Source organism: Protopterus annectens, chromosome 10.part0 (assembly GCF_019279795.1).
Source record: "Protopterus annectens isolate FY-2018-M chromosome 10.part0, PAN1.0, whole genome shotgun sequence".
In the NCBI taxonomy this organism is placed as follows: domain Eukaryota; kingdom Metazoa; phylum Chordata; order Ceratodontiformes; family Protopteridae; genus Protopterus; species Protopterus annectens.
The window spans coordinates 1,163,406,267-1,163,433,265 of record NC_056744.1 but is presented as its reverse complement, the minus strand read 5'-3'; the positions used below and the strand labels follow the sequence as shown (position 1 = coordinate 1,163,433,265).

The following is a 26,999-nucleotide window of genomic DNA, read 5'->3' as shown; positions in this document are numbered from 1 at the left end:
ATCCTACCACTTGATCCAATGAATGCAGTACAAGGATAAAAAATCATAACTGATGTCAACAACAAAATGCTTTGTCTTTACTTTTTTATGACAAATGTGTTCAGACAGCAAAATGTAAGACAACCTTTCACGTTGAGTATACTCGGTAACAATGATTATAGATCATGTTTACTTTTACTCCACTTGCTAGAATGGACCAAAAGATAAATTGTTGATTTAAATGTCTGCAATGTGCTGAGAGTTTAAATAAAGCACCAGGAGTAAGAACATTTTGTAAATTAAGCTACCCCAAAACTGATTACAAATAAGCACATTCAGGATAAGATAGTAATAGACATGGCAACTACAAAAAGAGCCTTAAAGGTACTCAAATTCATCTGTAGTTGTGACCGAGTGGCCTCTTTCTAGTTAAAAACACTTTTTCTTTACACATTGTGATACAAGTCAAAAGGAAGAAAGGGTTGGGTGGTCCTGACATCTTTATTAAGAACTAAATAGATAAATAAAGACAAACTGTTGCATTACCAAGAGAGTAAAATATGAAAAGCATCACATGTCTAAAATCCTGGTGAAGTTTAACAATTTTCTGACACACAGAATCAGACACGTTCTACCAAACAGGAACATTCAACTCTCACATCTTATTTTAAAGTTAATGGGTCTGGAAAGTACAAACAAGTGCTTAATCAGTTTACAGAACAGTCCAAAGGAAAAAAAATGTCAATGTGTTATACAGCAGAGAGATAAAGAGGGTCATTACAGAAACCTTCCCTCTTGTAAAGGTTGGTTACAAATACACACTGGTACTTAACATCACATTTTCAAAATGAGTGAAATGTTGCCAACTGTAAATAATATAGTGCTGATGACAACCAAACTGTTTTAGGCATGTACATTTTCACAATGATATTTTCTGTTTAGTAGTAGTGACAATAACAGTACAGTTGCACAAATCCTACTTACCTGTAACAGAAGATATTCAAATTCCTTACTGCCTAAGTGGCATTTTGGGTTAAATGCTAAGGTAACCCAGTACTGGCCAACTTTCAAAAGCTCAGACTCCCCTCCTTCCCTCTTCTTATGACAGCTGATTGGCTAAGCATATCCAGTGAGGGGAAGCCTTCAGCTGTCACAGGAAGTGAGTGAGATGGGATTCTTCTCTTCCACAAAGGAGAAGAAAGTACCTGAAGCCAGAATCATCTAGCTAGAGTAAATTAGCAGACAAACACAATGACATATATAGATATATTAAAAAAAAATCCAGCAGCAACCAAGACTGAAACCTACCTCTGCAATGTACAATCTGGGGGGAAGGCAGATGAGTGCTGCCAGTGAAGCAGTTAGGAATTTGATCATCTACTATTACAAGTAACTAGGACTTACACAACTGTACTATGTTCATCATTCCCACTGCTTCAGTGGCATCTTGGGTAGATTCCCAAAGCTTACCCTACTTGGGAGGTGGAAGGATAAGGATCTATGAGGCCCTGGAGAATGGTTCTAGCAAAGTCCACTCAGGAACTTAAAAAGGAATTCAGTTTGTAGTGCTTTGTGAAGGCATGAACAAAGAATCAGGTTGCTGCCTCTAATGTGACATCGAAGAAGATAAAGGAGATAGTAAAGTGGGTCTTAACCTTGCCTGGAAGAGATTTATCATGGTGGGAGTAATAGAAAACAGCAGCAGAATATTACCATTGTGCAACAGTTTGCATAGAGAAAGGTTGACTTTCTTAGCCCTCATCTGAAAGACAGACAAACAGCTGTTCACCATTTATAAAGGGCTTTCTTCTGTCATGTAGCACCTCAGGTATGTAGGTTGAAAAGGGGGTAAAGTCAATATTTCAAGAATAAAGCAGAGATCCTAGGAAGGAGAATTTGCTTTAGAGGGGTTCTTACATGCAGCACTCCTTTCATAAACTGTTTGACCACAAAAGAGATGAAAGTGGAGATCCATAAAATTTGATAAAAGCATACAATTAACCATCTCCAAGTAGCTTACACAAATATTTCAAAACCAGAAGGGTCAAAACCCTTTTGGTATTTCTGTTATTGGCTAGACACCGTTGGAAAACCTCTTCCAGTTTTAAGCATAAGATTTTTCTAGTTGCAGTTTTTCTTGTCTCCTTTAAATACAGGCTGTGCATCTTCATGGAACAAATACCTAAAAGGTATCAAAACAGAATCACCCAGGCTTGTCAGATTCAATTGCTTTAAGCTGGGGTGTACGATTCAGTCCTGATGTTGTGTGAGCAGATCCAGTCTCTGTGGAAACTGGTAATTGCCATTGGACAATTCCAATAAAAGGGAAAACCATCTTTGCCCGGGACAAAAGGGGAATACCTTAATGATCTTTAGTAATTCTTTCTGAATCTTTAGAAGTATCTTGGGAATCACTGGAATGGGAGGAAATATATACGGAAACATTACTCACCATGGGAATCATAACCTGTCTTCCAAGCATGGCTGCAAGGGTGTCAAACATAATTTTTTCAGTTACAGTGGATATAAAAAGTGTACACACCCCTGTTAAACTGCCAGGCTTTTGTGATGTAAAAAAAATGAGACCGCAATAAATCATTTTAAAATTTTTCCCACCTTTAATGTGACCAATAACCTGTACAATTCAAATGAAAAAAAAATCTGTTAGGGGAAAATTATAAAAAATAAAAAACGTACAATAAGCTGGTTGCATAAGTGTGCACACCCTTAAACTAATACTTTGTTGAAGCACCTTTTGATTTAATTACAGCATTCGGTCTCCTTGGATACACATTTGCTATCAATTAAAGAGACTCTGATTAACCCCAAATAAAGTTCAGCTGTCCTAGTAGGAATTTCCTGACATTTACTCAGTTGCCTGCTACAGCAAATGCCATGGTTCAGAGAGAGCTTACAAAGCATCAAAGGGATCTCACTGGCATCAAAGGGATCTCACTGATGAAAGGTATCAGTCAGGAGAAGGGTACAAAAAAATTTCCACAGCATTGGATATACTGTGGAACACAGTGAAGACCGTCATCAAAAAGTGGAGAAAATATGGGACAACAGTGACATTGCAAAAAACTCGATGATCCTCCAAAATTGATGAAAAGACGAGATGAAAACTGGTCAGGGAGATTGCCAAGAGACCTACAGCAACATTGAAGGAGCTGTTTCTGGCAAGCACTGGTTGTATACTACATGTGACAACAATCTCCCGTATTCTCTGTATGCCTGGACTATGGGGCAAGGTTGCAAGACGGAAGCCTTTTCTTACACAGAAACATATCCAGGCCTGGCTAAAATTTGCAAAACAATACATGAAGTCTCCCTAAAGCATGTGGGAAAATGTGTTGTTATGGTCTGATGAGATCAGGGTTGAACTTTTTGGCCACAATTCCAAAAGGTACGTTTGGCGCAAAACAACACTTTGCATCAGCAAAAGAACACCAACTCTATGGTGAAGCATGGTGGTGGCAGTATCATGCTTTGGGGCTGCTTTTCTTCAGCTAGACCTGGGGCTTTAGTCAAGGTGGACAGAATTCTGGACATTTCCAAATACCAGTCACTTTTGGCCCAAAACCTTCAGGTGTCTGCTAGAAAGCTAAAGATAAAGACGAATTTCACCTTCTAACACGACGATGATCCAAGCATACATCCAAATCAACAAAAGAATGGCTTCACCAGAAGAAAATTAAAGTTTTGGAAAGGCCCAGCCAGAGCCCAGACCTAAATCCAAGAGAAAATGTGCAGTGACCTGAACAGGGCTGTGTACAAGAGATGCCCTCGCAATCTGACAGATTTGGAATGCTTTTGCAAGGAAGAGTGGGCAAATATTCCCAAGTCAAGATGTGCCATGCTGATAAGACTCCTACCCAAGAAGACTGAATGCTGTAATTAAATCAAAAGGTGCTTCAACAAAGTATTAGTTTAAGGTTTAAGGGTGTGCACACTTATGCAACCAGCTTATTGTTCATTTTTTATTTTTTATATTTTTCCCCTAACAGATTTGTTTGTTTTTAAATTGAATTGTACAGGTTATATGGTCACATAACACGTGGGAAAAAGTTTTTAAATGATTTATTGTGGTCTCATTTTTTTATATCACAAAAACCTGGCATTTTAACAGGGGTGTGTACACTTTTTATATCCACTGCATCTGTTTTGAGAGAAGATAAACGGCTCTACTTCAGGTATTCCCCACATCTGGATCAACTCCTGGAGGAAATCTACATGGAGCTTTCCACTTGTGAGGCTCTGTTTGTGATCTACTTAGTCTGTCTGCCACTGTGTTTTGCTCGGATGGAATGTATGAGGCCTAAAGATTCAAAGAATACTATAGAGCCAACTACCAGGTCATCACTGCCATGCAGCAAAGAGGGTATGACCTTGTGCCTCCTTACTTGCTCAGGAACCACATCATGGTAGTGCTGTCTGTGACCACTAGAAGATGACCCGGAGTCCATATGTGGCGAAGAACATTTAAGGCATGAATAACTACCAACATCTATGTTACATTTATGTGCTTTGGTTTGTCCTGAGGACCCTACAAGCTTTGCACTTGAACTCCCACGGACACTGCTCCCCATGCAGAGTCCTTCTAGACAGATTGGACTGGAGTCTAAAGAGAGAAGAGAATCCTGGATTCAGAGACATCTAATCTCTCTACTACTGCAGTTACTTACACAAATCACTGTACTGGTACCTAGAAATCCAAGGGATAAAGTTTCTGGATCCAGCAATTCTTCAAGTACCATTGAATTTTTCTCATGTGTAGTCTGGCCAGTGGTATCATGAGGATCATTGATGCAATGAGTTCTAGAATTTTGATGAACTCTCTTGCTGAGGCCATATCTTGAAGACAGAGATCTAAGAAAATGCCCAGATAAGTCAAAACATTGTCTTCTGGCAGAAAAGCCATTCTTTTTACTGTGTCTGTACAATACTGTAAAACAGGAAAACAAATAATTGAGAGGATGTGATGAAGGACTTTTGAAGGTTCAATTTGAAGTCCAGGTGAGAAAGGAGGGTTGTGACCTTGTATAAGGATTCCAAGCACTTGGATACAGAATCTGCAGAAATCAGCAAGTCGTGTAAATAAGGAAAACTGTGGATGCCTATGGTTATGCAATAAGAAATCACTGGGACAAAATACTTTGTAAACACTTGAGGTGCAGCAGACATCCCAAAGGATAATGTACAAAACTGATTATGTAAGCCTGACATAGGAAATCTCAAAAAGTTCCTGAAATTGGGAGCAACAGGAACATGATAAGTGTCCTTGAGATATAGAGACATCATGAAACAGTGGTCTAGAAGCAACTCTAGAACTAACTGTAAGGTCTGCGTTTTGAATTTCAGAACTTTTACAAATGTGTTTAGAAAGGACAAGTCTTCAGCAGTACTCCTTTTTTGGTACTAAAAACATTCTGGAGTAAAATCCTTTGTCTGTGTGTATTGCAGGTACTGCTCTATGATCCCTGCTTCTACCATGTGATGGATCACTAGAGGAAACAGCTCTGTCTGCTATGGTGGGAGTGGGGACATTCTCCTGAAATGGGATGATTTTTTTAACCACTGCCAAGTGTATAGTCTCATTATTACTCTCAGAATCCATTTGTCTGAGACTATTTACAACCAGGCTGCAGAGTTGAGAGTGTAGGAGAAGGAGGAAGAAAAGGAAGGGCAGGATAGGGGTTAGGGGTGCTCTGTGACTCTGCATACTCATCCATGATTGATTCTGAAGAATTACTTTCCTGACATTTCCTTCTGGATTCTTGACTTTTGTTTGTTTTGTTCTTTGAAGGAATACGCCTCGTTTGGGGAGAATCGGGTACATGAAATGTCCTAGATAACCCCCATCTATTAATTTGCCTCTGTCATACCACTGTTTGAGAATATGTGTAATGCAAGGCCCCAAACGCCAATTCAGAGCATTAAGGTCCATTCAAAATACAACAGAACATGCAGCATTTTTCGAGACTGTATCCACATATTCAAGAATATTTGTCAAAGAATGTTTCAAAACCTGAATCAAATTAGAAACAGTTTCATTCAAATAAGAAGTTAGCTCTGCAGGTAAGTTAGAGCAAAATCACTCAAACTGTACGCACACTGTAAAATAAATGTCTACATCTAGCTTATAGAATGTTAAATTATCAAGGCTGTATTTGTAGAAAAAGACATCCTGTTGCCTTGAAGATTTAACCATTTTCCCTCTTTGTCATGGGGCACTGGATTAGACGAAGCCACAGACTGGTTCAGCAGTCAAATGAGAAGAGAGACCCGTCATTTCTGAGAAGACCTTATATTTTCCCTAAACCTTTTTAGGGACTGCTGGAATAGGTAGTGGGTGTCATGCAGGCAGCTTTATAAACATCTTTCAAGGCTAGTAAGAGAGGGGAGATAACCAAAAAATTGGGCATCTTATAATATTCCCTGCCTAGCTCTGGGGTAGTTCCCAACAACTCTCAAGCAAAAACACTACTAAGTCTAGCAATCATCTGAGGAAAAGTGAAAACCTACTTGGATTTGAGCTCAAATTCACCTTCCAAAAAATCATGAATGGCTGGACTTGTGTCAACTAAGAAATCACCATTGTCCTCATCAGATTACTCATTATTCTCTGAAAGAACAGAAATAACTCAGGCCAAACTAGCATTAGAGCCATGTATTGAAACACAACCACCACAATTAGCTGTTTGCAGGAAAACTCTTGGCCAAGGAAACTGCACTGGCCTTATAAACAGCTATAATCTAATTATTAGTTGTATGACGAAGCTTCTGTTTCTTTTTCTTGTGAACTTCACTACTAGATAAAATATATAGGGATAGGGTATTTTGTCTGGAAAGGGGGTGTGTTACTCCAGACTACTCCTGTAGTCTGGTTCTTCCATACCTGTGCTTGGTACTGGAACAGTCCTGGAAGATGTGTCTAAACCCCCATTCCACAGTGGCTTGCAAAGCTACTGTACAGGGAGATGGGGGCAAAAGGTAAGTGGCCTGTAGACCGAGGAGTGGCCCTGAAAGAACCATAAACTGTAGGCTAAGGCATATTTTTATTTTGTTTTTAATTTTTAGGTGCAACCAGATTTGATTGGGTGGGTACCAGAGATGGGATCCATCAAGTGAAGGGAGAGAACACTAGCCAGAATAATAAACTGACAGTACTGAATAATGTATTACAATAAACACGACAAGCTTCTAGTAACAATATATTCCCACACAACTAATCCCTACCAACAGTCCTATTAACTCGTAAAAGGTTTAAAATGTGTTCAGAATTATTTTACAACTGGCAAAAGTTAAAGACTTGCCAGTACACAAAATCTAAACACAAAGCAACCAATGTGCCAAACCAATGTTAAAAATTAGCTCCATACACTTTAAAGGAGAACCGTGCCCACAGACTAAAAAAAACATTTATTTCATCATGGTTTGGTGATTCCTACATTTTAACACAACTCTGGGACTATTTACAGGTTTTTAAATATCTTTATACATAATTTCAGAGTCTGACCACATGGGGTCTGGCATCTTGAAGAAATTCTGATTGTTTAATCTGCCTCTGGGTATCCCACAATGCAGTGCTTGCCTGTAAAAAATGATATCATGCAGGCCTCTTTCTTCCTAAAGCTCCTGTCACTGCACTGATTTTGCGTGCATACACTGGTGTCTTTCAGTCAGTTAGTTTTTAAGTAACATTTCATGGCATTCAATGACTACTTAAAACACAAATAGTACAAATGACACAGAACAGATTTTCAAAGTGCTTCTTTACTGATGCTTCTTTTTAGAATGGCTAAACTGCAATCTTTTGTGAAGCCTGAATTGTACTAATTTGACTCATCTCCCATCCCCCTTCACACCTAACTTCCCTAGCTGTCAAAGTGCTAAGGGTAATTTGAGCTGTTACCTGCTGTGATTGACAGCTTACAGCAGGAGACTTGACTCGTGTATTGTTTCCTTGTTCTAGCCTTTACTTTCTGTATAGGCAAGAGAAGGACCAGGGAGCTGTGTTGTAACAGCATGGGTGGGTTTTTAGGATGGTCATGGTGATGTTAGTTTGGGGAGGGAATTGGCCAGAAAACTACCTGTATTCAGTGGCCTTGATGACATCAATGAATTGGAGACTGCAGAAAGCTTTTCCAGGGAGGGATAAAAGTTTTTTGAAAGTGAAACCATCACAGCACAGTAAGGTACTGCTCTAGTGGAGAGAAACAGTCGATTTAAAATATTTTAAATGCTGTACTGTTGTTTATTCATAGCAGGGACAATAAATAGGGAGAAAAAAGAGAAGTTGAGCATTTAATAATAGAATCCCGTTGTTGTCCCTTAACCAAGTTAAACTTTTTCAGAGAGTGTAAAATCTCCACAGAACATTCAAATAATTTCATCTGCAGTAAAATTGCAATTCAAGTTTAAAAACACACAGAGTCATACATACAGTAAACAATGTATAAATGCTGAAAAAAATCCAAGCTCTGCAATATTTTTCAGTCAAAAGACGAAAATAAAGCACAGTAACAAGAGTAAAGACAGGCAATATTAATTTGTTGTTCTGCTGATACGAGACAGACCCTAATATCTAACAGCACACAAACGCATTGTACTTCTGACAGGAATATTGAAAGTTTCCCCAGAAACAGTAGAACTAGCATCTGTCAACGACAAAACTTAAGCACAGCTACAAGCAGAAATTCCCATAGAAATTCCTGTAAACACTGACAGAAATAAACTATTAAAATAAATACATTTTAAACAAACATAAAAATAGAAAAAAATAATAAATGTAGTAATAAAATGAGAAAAAGGGGTCCCCAAATTGGGCATATCTGAACAGTAAGCCAGAAAAATCATCACTAGATCCTGTGGAGATTTAGAGAACTTTCTTCTTTGGATGGCTGACAAAGACTGAACATTAACTTCCCGTGACAGCTAAAGACTTCCCTCTCAGGATATGCTCAGCCAATCAGCCGTCACAGGACAAGAGATGACTGTGGGGGGGCAGAGTCTGAGGTTTTGTAAACTGGACAATAGTGAGTTACCTTGGCAGTTAACATAAAATGGCATGTAGGCAGTGGGGATGATGAACATCTACATTTGACTAATTTTCAACACTGTATTTTTGTATGGTAAAAAATTGGTTCAGTAAAATGTTATAACAAAGTCCTCTTGAGAGGGGAAAAAGCATAAATGAGTAAAAATCATTAAAATAACTGACATGGAACTAGTTAACTAATTATGAACATATATACCTGATTTAAAGACGTTGCATACATTCAATGGAAAAGAAATAATCAACGTGTCTATTAACTTCAAGAATCAAAATTCTAACAACTAACTTTGTAAAACAGTAAATAAATCTGGTTTACAAAATGATTTAAAAATGTCAAAAGACACTGCTTTATTATATTCTGTCAGTATTCTATTTAATACATGAGCAGGTTTATATATTTTAAACCTTATCCCTTTATTTAAATAACGTGCAAATTTGTTTCTAAACAATGCAGATTTGAGGGGGGACTAGTAGCCAGAGTACTTGCAAATGTGTTCTATGAGCATGTGGTGTATATCTTGTGTCTAAATGTCCTGAAGCTTAAATGTATTCTAAGAGGAAAACTGACACAAGTTAAAAATGCATTGAACCTAGAAGATTAGTACTCTCCTGTACAAAAACAAAAACTCTTACAAATGTAACTGCATGGACTGCTACTTAAAAAATCAAAACAAAAAAAATCTGAAAGTTTAATCTGCTAGCAAAAGAAAAATCTGAAAGTTTAATCTGCTAGCAAAAGAAAAAAAGTGTGTGCTGAATTACTGGATTTGCCTCTTAACAAGGAAGGCCACACGACAGAACAGACTATATGGAAATTAGGTGATAAGATCTAACCTTATGATAGTCTTTGGACCATTAGAAGTATAACCTCAGTGTATTTTAAGTGGCATTTAAGTTGGTAGTGTTATGTCATTAGAAGGTAGTGTCTTAGAGTAGGCTATATAAATAACTAAACATCTGCAAGATCTTGATGGCTGCAATAGATTGTATTAATATGGAATACGCCAATATAACCTGCATAAGTGTAATGCCACACATCTTGATTTGTATGTCTACAAATGTTAATGAATCCTTAGTTCTTAAAATATATATGGGTAAGAGTGGGTGGTAGATAGGTGGTTGTGTAACATGAGGTGCCATTGCCAATGTTCTTCTAGTACTTTTCCCTTAAGCAAGACTATCATTAGACGCAGATCACTTGAGAAACATTATGTATGTGATTATAGAGGAAACAGGTAAGCAGATGCCACTGGTGCCAAAGTGAGGTAGTAGTTGAGGGTGGCTGACATGACATGGCAGACTGCAGTTTACCAAATGAGACCAGACATGGCAGATAGCAGTATCCTCGTGAAAACTCAGCAATATCAAAATGCACAGCAGAAGCAGAAGATGGCCTTTGGTTACTGCAACAGAAGACCTCTGATATTCTGCCATAATTCACATTTTCTATTACAAAAAAGAATGGACATTGTTATGGTACAGTGACATACTAGATAATTTATTTAAATCTCCCAGCTTAACTTTAAAAGAAAACAGAAAAGGCAACACTGGTCCTTCAAAGACAGTGGGCTTCAGCTAACATTAGTCTACAAGCTGTGGGTCAGGGGAAATGATTTTATTAAACAGATCTTGAAACAGGCATTGAGGAACTGGCAGCAGTTAAACAGGTACTGACAATGGTTTTCAAAACGACAATGTCTAACTAAAGGTTGCTCAAAAAGAGTATGCAGGATCACTCTCAATCTGTTTAACTCTGGCTTAGTCTTCACCTAGTGAGCCCAACATTTTGATTAGTAGAAATTTTTCAGTAGTCTATTCTCTGCACTAATTTGCTGCAAAAATTAAATTCCAGCAGGAGTAACAGGCAGGAATGTGCTGTGCTCTAGGGCCATACAGAGAGACACTGGTTGTGAACATTTCTGTAGGGAATATATTTTCCACACAACTGATAAGATGGCAATCAGAAAAAGCACAGACTATCAAACAACTAAACAAAAGAATACCGGGAAGCAGATTCTAGTGGGACATGAGTGAGATCACTGAACCACTAGTTTCCTCAAGTGAAGGGAAAGACTGCAGGTGGCATAAAGGGATTAGTCATTTTAAAAATCGAAGCTGTCCAAAATAGCGTCAGAGCCAACATGTTTATGGCCCAAGGTAAATAAGCACTTAAAGCTGACCCAAACTGCTGAAAAAACACCAATAAGAGAGTCTATGCAAGATCAACTTGTCGAAAAAAGGTTTTTTGAAAGATCTCCTTATGCCTTTTTAAATTAAGAGAGAGCGAGCAGATGGAGTTAATATCCAGTATAATTCTCTGAATGGATTGAATATTTGCTTCTTATGAAAATCATACTGGTATTCAGAAGGATTTTCTCTCTATTACTTATGATTTTTCTTATTGAAAGGTGCAGGCCACATGAAAAAAAGTGTTATTTATAAACCTTTCCCAGTTACAGTACTATTCTTCAACACCAGTTTCAACAAGTGTAATTTCCTACAGGTGATTAGCTGAAGATTTACTTGGATGAAACTTAAAAAAAAAAGGAGAGAGACAGAAGAAGCTGTATGTCCACACTGCAGCTGAGGGTCAGACCTCCTGTATCCCAAGACTGCAAAATAACTGCACCTTGGGGAAAAGAGCAATTTCTCCAGTACAAGAATTTTGGATGTGGCAATGTGGACTCGGTATGCTGCACTTCTATGAATGTGGCCTAAACCAAAGTAATAAACATTTTCTTTGCTATTTTAACGTACTGATATAACTCCATGGTGGAGAAAAGCAAAACCTTCCATATAACAAATCTGTATGACATTAATCATCCTCTATCCCCAAATCATATACATCTGCCTCTTTCTTCTCTATTTTTTTCTTCCTCAACAACCGTTACCAATTTATCCAAAGACAGCTATACAAATTCATGTCATAGTTTTAACACATATATATATATATATATATATATATATATATATATATATATATATATATATATATATATATACTGAAACTGTTTAAAATAATACACATACATGAAACTCCTTCAAAAGTTAAAAAAAGTAGTCACATCTACATTACCATTGTAGTTTGGGATGGGTACTTTAAATGGTTTTGACAATATACTGCGGATAAAAGCTTCCTGAAAAAAATAGATAAATAGTGAAATGAAAATATGTCACTGTAATCATAAAGAAAAGCAACTTTGCTCTACATAGAAAAAAAAAACATTACAGCTTAATGAGTAATCAGAATAGAAAATCAGTATCAATTTTATTCAGTTTGTAAACTTTTGATATGTCTTGCTTAGAATATATCTTACTCCTCTTGTATTTCTGTAATATTCTGCGTTTCTGCCGCCTACCCCTCTCTTTAAACTCTTTTTACACAGATCACAACTAGAGTTGTCCAATATTCTCACTCTACCATGAATAATTCCCTTCACCTCTTCTGAAACCTTCTTCTACTGATCTGTTAGCTGTCTGTAATTCTTACCCAGCCACTAGCCTAAAGTCTAGATAGCTAATAACACAGATGCATACATATAATTTAAGTGCTGGTCCTTATGTTCTTATTGTTCAACTTAATATGTATTATTATTATTAAATACTTTTCAAATCTATATCAAAAAGGAAAAAGAAACCATATTATTCAGTAGTCAAATAAAACATGAGCATAGAATAATTGCACAAACCTATGCAAAAAAGAAAAATAATTGAAAAATGCTTAATCAACTCAGGCATGTCTACAACTGACAGAAACAGCAAATCCTAACTATCAAGCAATTTTTCAGTAGTTACTATAAAGTCCCATTCGGCATGACAGCGTCAGTCCTTTCATTAAGAGATCCATATGGCAGACAAAAACAACATGGAAAGTAAGCCTGGCCTGTGTAGAATATCAATCCTTTGTATAGCTCATCCTTATAAAGAAGACAAGAGATTACCTCTTACCTTATAGAAAAAAAACACCAAAAATGAAAACCACTAACATTATAACAAAGCAATATGCAATTATGCCACAGGCACACCAGAAAAAAAAAGCTAATATTCCAACTCTCCAAGTTCATGAGAACCGTTTAACAATAGAAGCTCCAGACACAGTTTGCTTGTTCAAACCTTTGAAGGATGTCAAAAAGAGGAGGAAAAAAAAAAGATAAAAGGTTGGGGGTGGGGGGATAATATAGTAATACTGTCTATAATCATACTGCACTTATATCTACAAATTCCAAACTGGTAACAAGTCAAGAAAGGACAGCAAGAGTATGTGTAACAAATCAGTTCATTACACATATCCTGGTTACCTAGGTCTCCATGCATCACTGACAAGGGGACTCGGGCAGCCTGCACATTATATAAAACTTCAGCAGATGAACAAATGTCTGGCCTCCAGATTTTCAAAGTAACCAAAACAATCAGAAATCATAATCAATGAAAATAATAATTTATACATGTGGAATAGCCGGGCTAGCAATATATTTATAAAGCAGATCCTTCCAGTCATAGTAATCCAGTACCAAGACATATTTCTGTCTCCAGTCTTAACAGCCAACTAAAAGGTCTGCAACTTACTACATTCTCAAATTACAGCACTAGGAATTTAGTAAGATGTAGCCCAAATTATGTTGCACAGAGTGGCATCCTGAGACAATGTTGTGAGCACTCAGCAGTGACATTGGGTTATCTAATCCACAGCAAGATATTGCATATATTGTTCCATGACATAAAATGAATATATAATCCTCACTATAGTGATACTATACATTGCATGTTACCGGATACTTAGCACTTAGCAGGTAACTGATGGCTATCACTTCCAATATCACATGCTAAACTTCACAGCTATTCTCTACACTTGTCTAATTTTGGCACACTATATATATATATATATATATATATATATATATATATATATATATATATATATATATACTTTGGTTACTGCCACAATGCTACACATATAACTATAATCATTAAGCATTTCTATATATGGGAGGAGTTAACGCAGACTGCAGGCACTGTCAATGCCAATACCATTTTAGTCACATAGGACATGCCTTAGGGGAATTTCACCTGAGATCCAACTAGTGGTTATCATCCTGCCTTCCATTAGCAGTGCTTTAACTTTACAGCCAACCAGATTCAGCTACTCAAACTTGGAGAGGCTGGAGACCTCTTCTCACAATGAAAGATTACACATGCACCAGATGCCCTACATTACTATTTACTTTTGGTTTGTATCTCAACCTCTGAAGTACTGCTACTCTCACATTCACCAGGAACTGCCTTACTCCATGACAGGAAATTATTTGGGGTCAAGAAGGCAACTGCAAGTATATCCATCTCAACAACGGCACAGCCTAAAATGTCAACTGCCTCATAAATCCTTAACAGTAGGGACAAGACTAAAAGCCATTTAAACCTTTAAAGCTGTAACAATGTACTGATACATCAGTCAATTCCTCTTTCATTAAAAGATAACATTAATACATCAAAATGAACATGGCATAGCTCCTTATTCTATAGGAAACTGATCATTGCCATTTTCAGCAGTTTAAGGCCAATCAGAGTTTAACCATACATACAGCATATACAAAATTCTAGGGAAAATATTAATTCTGATAACACCAATTTTTGTCCCAAAAGGCAGACTTGATTTCTCCATTTTAAGGTACTGGTAAGTAAATGTTCTTTAAGCTTATTCAGATTCTCACTCTCCAGGACCCCCTTCTTTGTTGAAAGCCACAAAGATAAGTACCCTAAAATCCTCAGTGGTTCCCCTGTACCGTCAAGTTAATAATGATTAGTGAAGATCTGTTTGCCAAGATTCTTTGTAATTGATCAGAACCCTGGCATACTAGCATTTTGAAATCTGAAAACTTAGTAAACAGCTCAGTAACTCAAAATCTCTCTTGATTGTTCAGGATGGCTAAGTATTAATATGTTGTCTACACATGTTAATGTTTTGATTATAACGCAAACCATCTCAGTGCCCCACATATTCTTCTCCTCCTCAATACATGACAGCAACAACCCCGGTGATGAACTGACAAGGTATGCTGACAATGGGAAACCTTCATTTGTTGAGCTTAGTATTTAAACTAGGCAGACATCTTGTTACGGCATTGCAACCTGGCTCAGGGACCGTTATTCTGGCACAGGATCTTTATGTAGTTTCTGAAACAAGAGATGAAGCTCACTACTCACAAAGTCAATGGAAAAAATCCATTTCATCTTATGGAATGCCTTTTAAAGAGAAAAGCTTCCACTGGTCTTTTGCACTTTCTGCTGAGGACACCACATGGGATACAGCATGCAGATTTGAGACAAATGGCCCTTGTCCAAGACGACCAGCTTATGCTCTATTCAGCAGGAATACCAACAGTTAGTCAAACCCAATGGCTACTAGCAAGACATTTAGTTAATGAAAACAATGTACATGAGGGTACCTCTAAAAGATCTTTGCCAGACTTCAAAAGCAGGGTCACAGTGGCTTCACATAAGTCCGCTTGAGCTAAATGCTACTTAACAACATTTCCAGAATGCAGTCAACATCTATAATATGCTTATATGCTAAAACAGACAAACTAATCATCTTTGGAATTGCTTACTGCTTCTTTTATTTCTTCCACTGAGATAGAAAATTCCAAAGACTGCCTGTCTATATTATGAGGGTTATTTGGTCTTCCTGAAGAGACTTTCTTTTAGTCTATCTCCTCTCTACTGTTTCCCTCCCCTACTCTATTAACTTCTCTGAGCTAAAAGTTGAAATTCCTAATCCTGTCTTTCCTTATGTTTATGGCCCTTGATATGGTAATACTTCTGAGAGTACTTCAATACTTTTAAAGTTCCTGACTACAGCTACTGCCTCTCTAGTCCTTCCCACTGCCTCTTTTAAGGTAATCTCTATCAAGTTATTAGCTCCCACATGGATTGTTATATGCAGGCATTCCTTTCTCTTTGTGACCAGCTACGTCAATGTTACACCATTCTTGGAGAGGATTAGGTTTGTGATTGTGCGTACTTATATCAAATTCTTATTTGCATGGCTTAAAAGGGTCCTTACAACATCCCACCTTCCCAGTTACCAAATGCACCCCCTTCAGCTCCCTCACCTAATGCCTCAAGTGATCAAAGTGCTCACTACCAGCACCACTCTGCTACTACTAGTCTAGACTGATTTGCCTCATAACCATCTATGCTAATCTTCTTACTATATGTTTATCAGATGTTTGCCCTCCTGACTCCATTCTGGTTAAGTGTCCTCAAACTAGCTTTCCACTTCTTTCTACTTTCCTACTGGTGTTATCTCCTGCCTGGCCACTTCTGAACTTGCACCCCCATCTTCTCTCTCCACCCCTGCCTTCCTTTGCCCCTCTGCCATAGCCCCTTGCTCTCAGTCACTTTCTATTGGCTAGTTCCACTGACTTACAACTTTACTTTCCTACAAGCCTCATCACTCATTCTACATAACCCCTTGCTCTCAGTCACTTTCTATTGGCTAGTTCCACTGCCTTACACCTTTACTTTCCTACAAGCCTCATCACTCATTCTACAGCTTTTTTGTTTCATTTTCCTGTCTATATTTGTTGTTGTACTAGCTCTTCTGATAAACTCTGCTAATATCCTGCCATTCTTTGCCTTGCCTCTTCCCATATTTTTTCACTTAGTCCTAACATGTCCCCTGCTTAAACCCTCTCTCCTCCCCCACCCTTTTCATCTGTTAATCTGCTGCCATCATTAATTTCCAAATTCTCCTCTGTACTTCCTGCTTTAAAATCAAAGCTAAGCCAAACCTCTTGTCCTACACCCTTAGCACCACACCGTCTTTCTCTTTCACATCTTCCAACTTAAATCGGCCATTTCTCCAACCTAATTTGATTTCCCTTAGTAGATTTCTTTCTTTTACAAGTGCCCTTGGTTCTTATTTCTTGTGCTACTTTTTTATGCATGTTCTGTGCTTTCCTGGCCATGCTTATGTATTGGTTCAGTTCCCTACTACACTGTCACATTTTCTGAACTCTCCCAAGTGTCTTACCTCATTACTCTGTCCTTCTGGTTCCCTGTCTCTGTCCCATGTATCCTATCTTAATCCCATGTATCCCATCTTAATCTGCAGTTTCCTGTGCCCAGTCACAGAACCCTGCACTGTTCTGTCCTTGAGGGAGACACTCTCTCACACGAGACTGTGCTTCTGTTCTACAGAAGACACTATCCCATACTGGACTTCTGTTTTAGATCTGGTAGCGCTGTTGATCTTTTTAAATAGCTACAGATCCTATATATTACTTTGCTTTAAAAACAAAACAGCTTATGCAGCTCTCTGGAAAGCACTTATAGCCAACTTACTCCTGAAACAATACAACAAGGTCTGCTTTTCTGTCTTAACCTAAGAAAATAAATTTAACAAATGTGAAACAAAATAATATACAAAATTAGAAAGCACACAGTATTACTACACATAGGCATGTCTTCAGAAAAGAATCAGGTTACAAAGTTCATAGAACCTTCCATTCATGTGCAATTTTTATTCCAAAGAAACATATGAACATAAACTTCTGTAGATGTGCACAGCTGCATGCATACACATATTTTAAAAAGACCATATGTAAAGACAACCAATCATAATTATATCTGGTGCTACACTTCTCCATACTATGCACATGTGAGTTCCTTCGCAATTCTGCTCTAATCTAGGAATGTCCCACCAAAAGTGACAGGAAGTTCAGAAGTGCAGAGTAACTCTGAGGTACACTACCAACATTATAGCAATAAATGGAAACAGAAATACAGTCTTCCTAGACTGAATATATATTTTTTCTGCTACTGATAGAAAAAGTGCTGTACCAGAGGACTCAGGCGGCTATTGGAATACCACCAGGCCTGCAGTGCTACTCTGGTTTTCCCCGCAGTTTTCTGTCTTCCTCCCAACTTGCAGTCTGCCTTTACTTACATGTTTACTGCTATCCAGGCAGAAAGGTTTGTTCGTAAGCTGCATCAGTGGCTTCCGATAAGGGGACAAGTAACACTCTCTCTTCTCATCTGCACAAGGATTTTTTTTCCGCTTATGTGCCTAGAAGAAAAAAAAAAAAAAAAAAAGAGAGATCACTGACTTAGGAGTCATATAAGTGAAAAAGAAGGAGAAATTAGTTTTTTTTTTCTTTCTGCTTGCTCCAGCACAACTGTGAAATTAATAAACACAAGGACAACAGCTTCTTCCCTAACTAGGGCACTGGTAAAACGCAAAGCAAAAACTTTTCAGCAAGACATAGAGAAGGGGATTTAGAAAAATGAATTAAGTACTTACCATAGTTTCTTATACCTTTTTCTTACATATACCATGTTAGGTGAAAAAGCTGTTTTAGGGAAGATGTGGCAAAACTATGAACTGTGAAAAATTGTACAAAACATGCAACTGTTTTACTATAAGGAAAAAGTAAGATGTAACAAAGGAAAAAAAATGTACATAAACTGTATTTCTCTGGGGGAACTGCAGCAAGGCAAAAGTGTCTGTCTGCAGCCACGCATGCAAATACATTACCAAGGCTAATTCAGCTATTTTCTGCCAATTAATGTATCACCTTACTAAGGCAGCACTTTCCAGGAAGCTGCTGTGGGGATGTTGTTTAGAAGATGAATTTTGGCTCCTGCCTACCTAATGCATGGGAGTGTCTAAAGGGACTGTACTAATCATGTATTCCTTTTTGATAACTCACTTCAGGGCAATCCACCCCAAGAGTTCTTACTGTATAGTGGCCCTGTCCTTGGAGATTAGAAAAGCATTAATAGTTGTGCTTTTCCACTGGAGTGTGCGGTGAACTTTTGGCGATCCAGTTAATACTTGCTTCTGGGAGTGCTACATTAACATTATGAACACTTCCATGGACTTCAAATAAGAGGAAAAACAGCCTCATCCCAGAATCAGTCGTCTCTTATTTAAGAATATTGCTGCAAATTTTTGTTCTTGCTAGATTATCTTAAAGGTACAGAAAGATAGATGATCATCATCTCCAGTTGTTACAATGTCAGAACTAGCTTGTTTTTGTAAAACCATACATTGATTCAAGTTTCTTCATATATTCTTGGTTAATAACATCTCTCTCTCTGTATATGTAAATTTCAGACTGTATTGCTTAATTTCTTTAAGTAAAGAAAAATATTATACAACTTGCAAAGCTTGTTTTTTTACTGTTTATTAATATATTAAAGGTAACTAACATCAAGCTGGTACATTTTAATTTCTGGAATCAACCTTTAAGCGAGAAAAAAATACTTAACTATAACTACCTTAAGTTAATAGTAGAGATGTCTCATGTCTAAGAGCGTACAATAATTTTGCAACCTTGTTATGCAGTAAAAGAAGGAACGGGTTGTGGTATCAGCATTATTTGGCTTCTCCTGTAAAGTACTGTGTGAGTGTTAAGAGTACGAGCCAGCATTCATAACCCTGTTCTGCAGTTGTTCACTATGAATCTTATCTGGGTATGGCTGGTGCGGGTCACAACCTACGGCACTAGTGTTCACTTGCTATATGCTCTTAAAGTCAATCATTGTGTGTATACTATTTTTATTTTGCAGAGTGGGATAGCGGTGCGGATTTAAATCTTATTTCTTGATGAAAGGGACAGCCTCCATAACCAAGATGCTACAGGCATTAGAACCACTCAGCAAGTAAAACCTTCTCCTTCCCACCATGCTCAATGAATGCCACCATGTCCAGTTCTTCTGTAATGGCACTGAGGAGTCTGAGAAAAATGGAGAAGGATAAGAGACACCAGAACACAAACAGAAGACTTGTGTGTGTGTGTGTGTGTGTGTGTGGGGGGGGGGGGGGCGGGTAATCAAGAAATGTGTTAAAGACTATGACCTTTTTCTTACAGTTCTGTTATTATATTGAGTACATTTAGTTTGTATCTCATACCGGAATATTATTATGTTAAAGTATATATATATATATATATATATATATATATATATATATATATATATATATATCTCACAAGAAGAATCACTGTCTAGGAGTTGAACATACTACAGATAACAGTGACCTAAATGAATACCAAGACTTGGAGACCATGTTCAGTGCAAGTGCCTTGAAAGGGTAATAAGGCAAGACTACAAAGAGTTGTACAAATATAACCTAATGGTGCATTATATAAAAAGGCAGTGGAAGCAGGCACAGCTCTACTAGAATGAGTCCTGGGCAATATAAGGAAGTTCCATACCTTAAATGGCAAAACTCATTGCAATCAACTGTCTATCTAGCAAGAGTGAAAACATTTTATTCTTATCAGTATTCTGGACTGAAGATTATTTTCACTGATTGAAAGTGCATTCACCGAAACTGTATGTAAAAGTTAAAGGCCTATTTTAATATGGCTGCACTTCTAGACTTATGCAAACAGAATACTGTATTTTGTCTAACAAACTACATTTAAATGAAGCCTGACCTTCCACCGCATTATTTACTTTTTATCACAATGCTACACAAAAGAACTGGATTAGAACGAAACGAGCAGAAATCTTTTCTTCACAATTGGTATACAAGAAAATGGAAGGCAATGACTACTTTGACTATGACAAAAATGAAAAAAAAAATATTCTAAAGCAGATGCCACTTCTGAAATGCAAGTCATTCAATTTTACGGTTGGAATTTTATTAACAGTGAGACAGTAAAAGCTCAAATGCAGCATCTTAAAAATATTGTCTAACTGTGCTTCGGGCCAGATACTAATGGTAAAGCAGAAATGATAGAATTCCTAAGTCATACTAAAGCAGAAATTATATATTTGCTTGCCAGTACAAGAAAGTGGGTGTATCAATGTGATTCCAAATGTTCGATTAAACTTATTACTACATTTGAAGTATTCTGGTAAATATTATGTTTAAAAATGAAATCTATATACTTAAACCAAAACTAGTAATGAACAAGTTTAGGCATTGGCTTTGAAACAATGTATCTAATAGTGAGACAATATATTACACTTATGTGAAGAAAACCAGACAGCCAGAATATGTATCAGTAAAGGGAACCGTGTTACTACTAGGAATATGCAAAATGCCTGAAGTGCATGCTGAGAAAAATATTCATATGTGATAGGAAAGATGTTAAACAAATAGAATATGCATTCTGACACTGGGCAATGACCAGATTACTGAAATGCACACTATTTCTGAAGATAAGGAAATATGGTTACTTTAGTAAGACATGTGTGTGTGTGTGTGTGTGTGTGTGTGTGTGTGTGTGTGTGTGTGTGTGTGTGTGTGTGTGTGTGTGTGTGTGTAAACATTAACTTGACAAGAAGGGACAGATCATTTATTTTAATAATAGAAAAAAGAATGTCTAATTACTACTGCACAGTTCTAGACCATTTTGGGGAGAAATTCTGTAGCAGTAGTACCCGAATTAACTACTGATATTATTGGGAAACATTTGTCCCAGTTTAAAGCCCTGTGAGGGTTATGGGAAGAAGGGTCAGATTTAAACAATATGCAGCAGCAACAGAGCCTTTACAAAAAGAAATCCACCAGCCAAGTGTAGTATTACCTCTGAATAAAAGTGTGTGTGTGTGTGTTTGTTGGGGGTGGCTGGGGCGGAGCCTTAGAGAGATCAGAACAAAGTAAAAGGAGTTAGCCTAGAAGCTACTTAGGAATCTACCACACAAACACGGCTAAATGGTTAACACTTGATTAAAATAACCCATACGTTATCAGAATCCAGAAATAAGAACACATCAGAAAATGTGAAGATAGTCAGAATTGTCAGCTTCAGTACTGAGGAGAACACAACCAAATGTACTCAACTAAGGATAAAGCAGTTAGAACCAAAAATTGTAGGGCAAATGCAAGTACAGTCTTGCAAGAAGAAAGTCACTTGCATGAAACTTCAGACAGTGAAGCAAGGATAGGCAGTGACGCCAAATTACATAAAAAGAAAAGCCAGATGTGTGTCCTATGAAAGAGCAGAGTGCGGGAGCAAAGACAGCAGAAAAACTGTGTAACACAGTAAAACATTAACTGGGTTAGAAGAGGTTCAAGTGCAAGAGAGCATGAAAAGGGGGTCACAGCAGCAAAGACAATGGAGTACAGGACTGACAGATGAGAAAAAAATAAGAAGTTATGTACCTACCATAACGTTCCATGTTAGTTGTCTTCTTCTCGCCTTCTTTCTTGCTGGATGGGTTCGGAGCTGATCCTCGGCTCCGACTCGGCACACTAAAAAGCTCGAGAGCTAATTCCACCGGCTCGAGGCTCCCCTATATCCCACAATGCTAGGCGGTAACTACTCAGATCTCGTTTGGTAGCTATACCAAGCAATACTAGTCTGCAATATGGAATAACAAGATTCGGAATAAGAAACACAAAACAATTCCTGTCGGTCTGTCCAGGCTTGGGGGAAGGAGGGAGGGACGCAAGAAAGAAGGCGAGAAGAAGACAACTAACATGGAACGTTATGGTAGGTACATAACTTCTTAATGTTAAGTTGTCAATCTCGCCTTCATTCTTGCTGGATGGGACCGCGTCCCTAGCACCTTATCCCGGGTGGCCTATCAGAACAGACTCTTGAGAACAGTGGAACCAAAATTGGCACGGCTTCTAGAAACCATGTCCAATTTGTAATGTGAAATGAATGTATGAGGAGAAGCCCATGTGGCTGCTGCACAGATTGAGTCTATTGGCAACCTGTCTTGAAAGGCAATGGATGTAGCTAATGCCCTGGTTGAATGAGCTCTAGGTCTTGAGGGTAATTTCTGATGTCTAATCTCATAGATGAAGGTAATTGTAGAAGTTAACCATCTAGACAGAGACACTTTGGTAACTGGAAGGCCTAGCCTTCCTTCCGCATATGACAGAAACAATTGATCAGATTTCCTGAGATGTTTAGTTCTGTCTAAGTAATATCTCAGTTGGCGATGAACATCCAAAAAATGCAGCTTTTGCTCTGATCTATTTGAATAATTAGGGAAAAAGACGGGAAGATCAATAACCTGGTTTAGGTTAACTTGAGAGGAGACTTTTGGCAAAAAGGAGGGGTTCGTCCGGAGAGATACTCTGTCTTTGTGAAAAAGTAGGTAAGGAGGACGACTGCAGAGGGCTTGTAATTCTGAAACTCTTTTCGCTGAAGTAATGGCCACCAGAAAAAGTGTCTTCCAGGAAAGCAACTTCAGAGAACATGAAGCCGCTGGTTCAAAGGGGGGAAGAATCAAAGACGCCAGAACCAAGTTTAAATCCCATTGAGGTGGAGGGTCTTTGATCGGAGGTTTGAGGAGAAATACACCTCTTAGAAAGGCCTTACAGAGCTTGATGAGCCATTATGCTGGATTCTGAAACCCCGACATGAAAATTAGAAATGGCAGCCAACTGAACTCTGATGGTTGACGCAGAAGATCCTAAGTGAAAAAGTTCCGCCAGGAAGTCTAAAATGGATTGGATAGATGCAGTAAAAGGATCGATGTTTTTCGATGATGCCCAACAGGAAAAACGTTTCCATTTACTAGTATAAATCTTCCGGGTAGAGGATTTATGAGAGGCTATCAATATATCTCTGACCGAGCGAGATATTGAGGGAAGCCTGGCTAAGGTAGGAATTGGAGAAACCATGCTGTGAGGTTTAGGGAAGACAGAGATTGGTGCAGCTGACCCGACTGATGGGTAATCAGGTCTGGTACAGGGTCCAGATGCCAAGGCTGCTCCAAAAGGTAACTATGAAGAAAGGGGAACCATATCTGTCGAGACCAGTAAGGGGCAATGAGGATCATGGTCACTCTCAACGCGATGGCTTTCTGAATTAGACGAGGTATCAATGGAAAGGGGGGAAAAGCATACAGAAGTCCCCGGGGCCAATCGTGGACTAGAGCATCTCTGGTGGGTTGGCCTGGTAACGGGAAAAGCGTGAAGAAGTCTTGACACTTGCTGTTTTGGGGAGTAGCAAAAAGATCGCAGCAAGGATGACCCCATCTTAGAAATACCTCCTCTAGAATTGACGTCTTTAGAGACCACTCGTGTGGCATGAGAATTGCTCTGCTCAATCTGTCTGCAATGACGTTGGATTTCCCGGGGATGTGCGTCGCTGTCAGAAAACGTTGAGAGGAGATCGCCCATTGCCAAAGTCTGAGTGCTTCTCGACATAAAGGGTATGACCTGGTTCCGCCTTGTTTGTTGATGTACCACACCACGGACATGTTGTCCGTCTGAATTGCAATAGTCCCTATGGGAAGAGAGTCGTGTAGGGCTTGCAACGCTAGAAGCACCGCTCTCATCTCTAAGACATTTATGTGCAAGTGGCACTCGAATGGTTGCCATGTGCCCTGGACTGTCCTGCCCTGATAATGCCCCCCCCACCCGATCAGGGAGGCATCTGTTGTCAACGTGGCAACTGGAGGGGGGAGAGAGAAGGGTCTTCCTTGGAGAAGTTGAGGTGACGTGACCCACCAAGATAGCTGTTTTCTGCATACTTGAGTGATCAGTATGGAATGGGACATCGAGTCGCTGAAAGGACCATTGGGTGAAGAGCATCCACTGGAGGATTCTCATGTAAAAGCGAGCTAAGGGAAGAAGAGGAATAGCTGCCGCCATGAGTCCCAATACCTTTAACACCAGTCTGACTTTGACTTTGACCAAATTCAAAAGTAGAGAAACTTGGTTTCGAATGTCTAAAACCCTCTGCTCTGTGAGCGTTGCCGAAAGAGTCTGCGTATCTAATTTGGCGCCTATGAAAGTAATAGACTGACAAGGCGACAAGACAGATTTTTCAAAATTTATTGATATGCCTAGAGCTTGACAGGTTTGCACGGTGAAATTTCTGGATAGTAAAAGCTGATGCCTGGTGGTGGCCGTAAGGAGCCAATCGTCCAGATATGGAAACACTTGGAATCCGTGGCGCCTCAAGTGAGCCGTGACCATTGCCATGCATTTGGTGAACACTCGGGGGGCTGTAGTGAGACCAAAGGGCAGGGCTCTGAACTGATAGTGACTGGCTCCTAGCCTGAAGCGGAGATATCTCCTGGAGCGCCGGTTCATTTTGATGTGATAGTACGCGTCCTGAAGATCTATAGAGCACATCCAATTGTCCTGACCCAAGAAGGGTAGGATGGACTGTAGCGTGACCATCCGGAATTTTGTTTTTTTGACAAACTTGTTTAAACGACTGAGATCTAGAAAGGGTCTCCAGTCCCCTGTTTTTTTTGGTACCAAAAAGAATTTGGAGTAGATTCCGGATCCTTGCTGGTCTGCTGGGACTGGCTGGATGACTCTTTTGAATAGTAGCTTTGAAATTTCCAAAGCTGCTTGTTCCCTTAGACCGGGTGGAACATCTGGAAGGGATTTTTTTGGTTGAGATGGGACGTGAATAAAGGGAATTTTGTAACCCTCGGATATGATCGACTGTACCCATTTGTCTTGAGTTAGGGAAAGCCAGGCTTCTGGGTACAGCGATAATCTTCCCGACTGCCTCCGGCGGACAGCCGGGCAGCCCCTCAGGGGTGCTGAAAGGGTTTGTCAGAGAACACTTCTCTGCTACCCTGGTTTTGCGGACCTCCTCTGCCTCTGGGGCGGCGTCGATTATTGTTCCCCCCTCTGCCTCTAGAGGGGAAACGACCTTGCGTCAGATGAGACTCCCTGAGATTGTTTGAACCACATCTTTCCTCCCTCTGACCCTTGGGATAGGGTCTAGAAGGGGTGGAAAAACGGACTCCTACGGCAGAGAGAGTCTTACCTTCCACCTCGCACCTGGTCAATGTATCCTTCACCTGTGGGCCAAACAAAGATGATCCGTCAAAGGGGGAGTTGGTGAAGGACGCCTTGAAAGGGTCCACAAAATTACACAGCCGCATCCAGGCGTGCCTTCGTAATGCAATGCCTGTGCCTGCAGATCTACTCGCTCCATCTGCTGCGTATGAAACCAGCCGCATGGAAGAGTTCACTATTGAATTTAGGGTAGCCAACTGGGAGTTCATAGTGTCTTTGAACCCCTCAGCTGTAGGATCCTTCATCAATTCACCCATATCCTTGAGCAAATCTCTTTGGAGACGGGTGAAATGGCATAAGTAGTTCAGCGACCGCATAGAAAAGGTCGCTGACGAAAACATCCGCTTGCCGTACCTGTCCATGGTCCTAGAATCTTTATTAGGAGGATGGACAGGAACAGAAGGATCAGCTAGTTCCTTCTTTGTGGCCGCAGCCACCACCATAGCATCAACCGGGACACCTTTGGAAAGAAATTGCTTGTCTGAAGGAGCCGTGATGAATTTGGATGGTCTCCTCGGGGTAGGTTCCACTGAGTCAGGAGCCGTCCACGCCTTCCTTGACACCACTTCCATAAGGGGGTCAAAGGGAGGGGACACCCAGGAGGTAGAAGGGCGAGAACCAAACGCCTCAAGATACACCGACTCATCCTCCGAAGGGTTTAGGGCTGGCCAATTTCCCCTCTGTTTGAGAATCTCTAGGATGTCTGCAAAGGAGACATCTTCAGAGGGGGAACGTGGGGACCCTTCGGATTCCTCCAAGTCAGTGTCAGAGGTGATAGACTCAGGGGAGTCAATGTGCTTCCTCTTGCACTGCCTCTTCCTAGGGGGATCTCCAGCAGGGTCAGGAGAGACCTCGGAAGAGGAGGAAATTCCCAATGGGGAAACTTGAGGAGTTGGTTCTCTACAGTGTAAAACAAGGGGGTGAGCAGAAATCTCCGCAGGCACTGTAGAAGGAGGAGCTGAAGGAACCAACTGCGGGGCAGAACTCGGTTCTAGCACGCTCCGCATGACCTCGAAGGCATCCCTGTCAGGCAAGGTCCGAGGCCCTCGCTCCGAAGAGACAAGAACCCCTCCCGGCACCGACAGAGACGGCTCCGAAGCCGATGTCGGAGCCGAACTCACCAGCGCCGAAGCTCCGAGAGGGAGAACGGGGTCGGACAAGGGTCCGATGCCACTCGGAGCCGACGATGGAAGCCCGGTGCCGAGATCCCTCCAAAGAGGA

At 39.6% G+C, this 26,999-nt stretch overlaps 1 protein-coding gene across 1 annotated transcript in view; it reads right to left on the bottom strand.

The window, feature by feature from the left end:
• RAD54L (RAD54 like) overlaps window positions 1–26,999 on the bottom strand; it is a 652,988-nt gene that overhangs the window by 542,983 nt on the left and 83,006 nt on the right. The window contains exons 3-4 of the mRNA XM_044085902.1: window positions 17,985–18,104; window positions 12,114–12,174 (exon numbers count right to left, since the gene is read on the bottom strand). Of these exons, the coding sequence (XP_043941837.1) occupies window positions 12,114–12,174; window positions 17,985–18,104 (181 nt within the window). The remainder of the gene's footprint in view (window positions 1–12,113; window positions 12,175–17,984; window positions 18,105–26,999) is intronic.